Source organism: Monoraphidium neglectum, assembly GCF_000611645.1.
Source record: "Monoraphidium neglectum strain SAG 48.87 unplaced genomic scaffold scaffold05493, whole genome shotgun sequence".
Taxonomy (NCBI): domain Eukaryota; kingdom Viridiplantae; phylum Chlorophyta; class Chlorophyceae; order Sphaeropleales; family Selenastraceae; genus Monoraphidium; species Monoraphidium neglectum.
The window spans coordinates 2,215-3,134 of record NW_014008137.1 but is presented as its reverse complement, the minus strand read 5'-3'; the positions used below and the strand labels follow the sequence as shown (position 1 = coordinate 3,134).

At 65.4% G+C, this 920-nt stretch overlaps 1 protein-coding gene across 1 annotated transcript; it reads right to left on the bottom strand.

Annotated features, from left to right (window-relative positions):
• Window positions 1–9: 9 nt before the first annotated feature.
• Window positions 10–321, bottom strand: MNEG_15613 (hypothetical protein; the record flags this gene model as incomplete). The annotated part of the gene is made up of 1 exon (XM_014035916.1): window positions 10–321. A coding segment is annotated over one exon (312 nt), but the record flags the coding sequence as incomplete, so codon positions are not given.
• Between the last annotated feature and the right edge of the window lie 599 nt (window positions 322–920).

The following is a 920-nucleotide window of genomic DNA, read 5'->3' as shown; positions in this document are numbered from 1 at the left end:
GGCGGCGACTAGGGCGCGGTAGAACGGCACCGCGGCGCGCGCGACGCTGCGGCCGCTGGTGCGGGGGGAGATCAGCGCGCGGGACAGGCGCAGCGCCTCTGCTGCTGTCTCTTTCTCAAATGGCAGCCACCTGGCGGCGAGGTGGACGGTCAACTCGAGCTCGTCCGGGCTCGAGCACTCGACCGCGGGGTGCTGCGCTGCACGGGCGCCGCCACCACCGCCGCCGCTGCTGGCGGCGGCGGCGGCCCTGGGGGCGGGGCCGCGGCGGCGCGCGGGCGCAGTGGCGGGGGTGCACGCAGGGACGCGGCGGCCGGTCAGCGCCTGCGGGGTTTGGTGAGGGGTGGCAAGCGGGGGCCGGGAGATCGAGGCATGGTGAGACGCTGCTACATCAAAGTGCTATAATAAGTCCCTCAAAGGGTACATGCAGGCGGCGACGACGGCGGCGTGACACGCGTTCCACCATGGCGACAACGGCGTCGCGGCGCCAGATTGCGTTTGGCCCCATGCAGTGGATCGCACCTGGCGGCGCATAACGCTGTTCATCATGATGTTTTTGTCCGGGTGTGGTGACTCAAAAACGGAGGTCTGACCGATCTTGGGTTGGCGCGGCGCGAATCGTGTCGAAATGCAATGCAACGGCCTCGTCGTGTAGCCGTGCGCAACGGTATGATGCGCTGGTATGTTTTCACAACAAGAACAAACTCGCCCATGGCTGGGAGTGCAGCCAAGGTGCAAACTCGGGACCGCCAGCTTGGTACGCTGGGGGTACGGTTGCGCGATGCGGATGGTGCCGTGTGCACATGCCTCGGTCACACAACCTGCAGTCCACAGTCCCTTGCCTAAACCCTTGGCCAATAGCTTTGTATGTCCAGCAGTCACTTAAAATATGGATTACTGGACAAGAACGGGCCCGTCGTGAC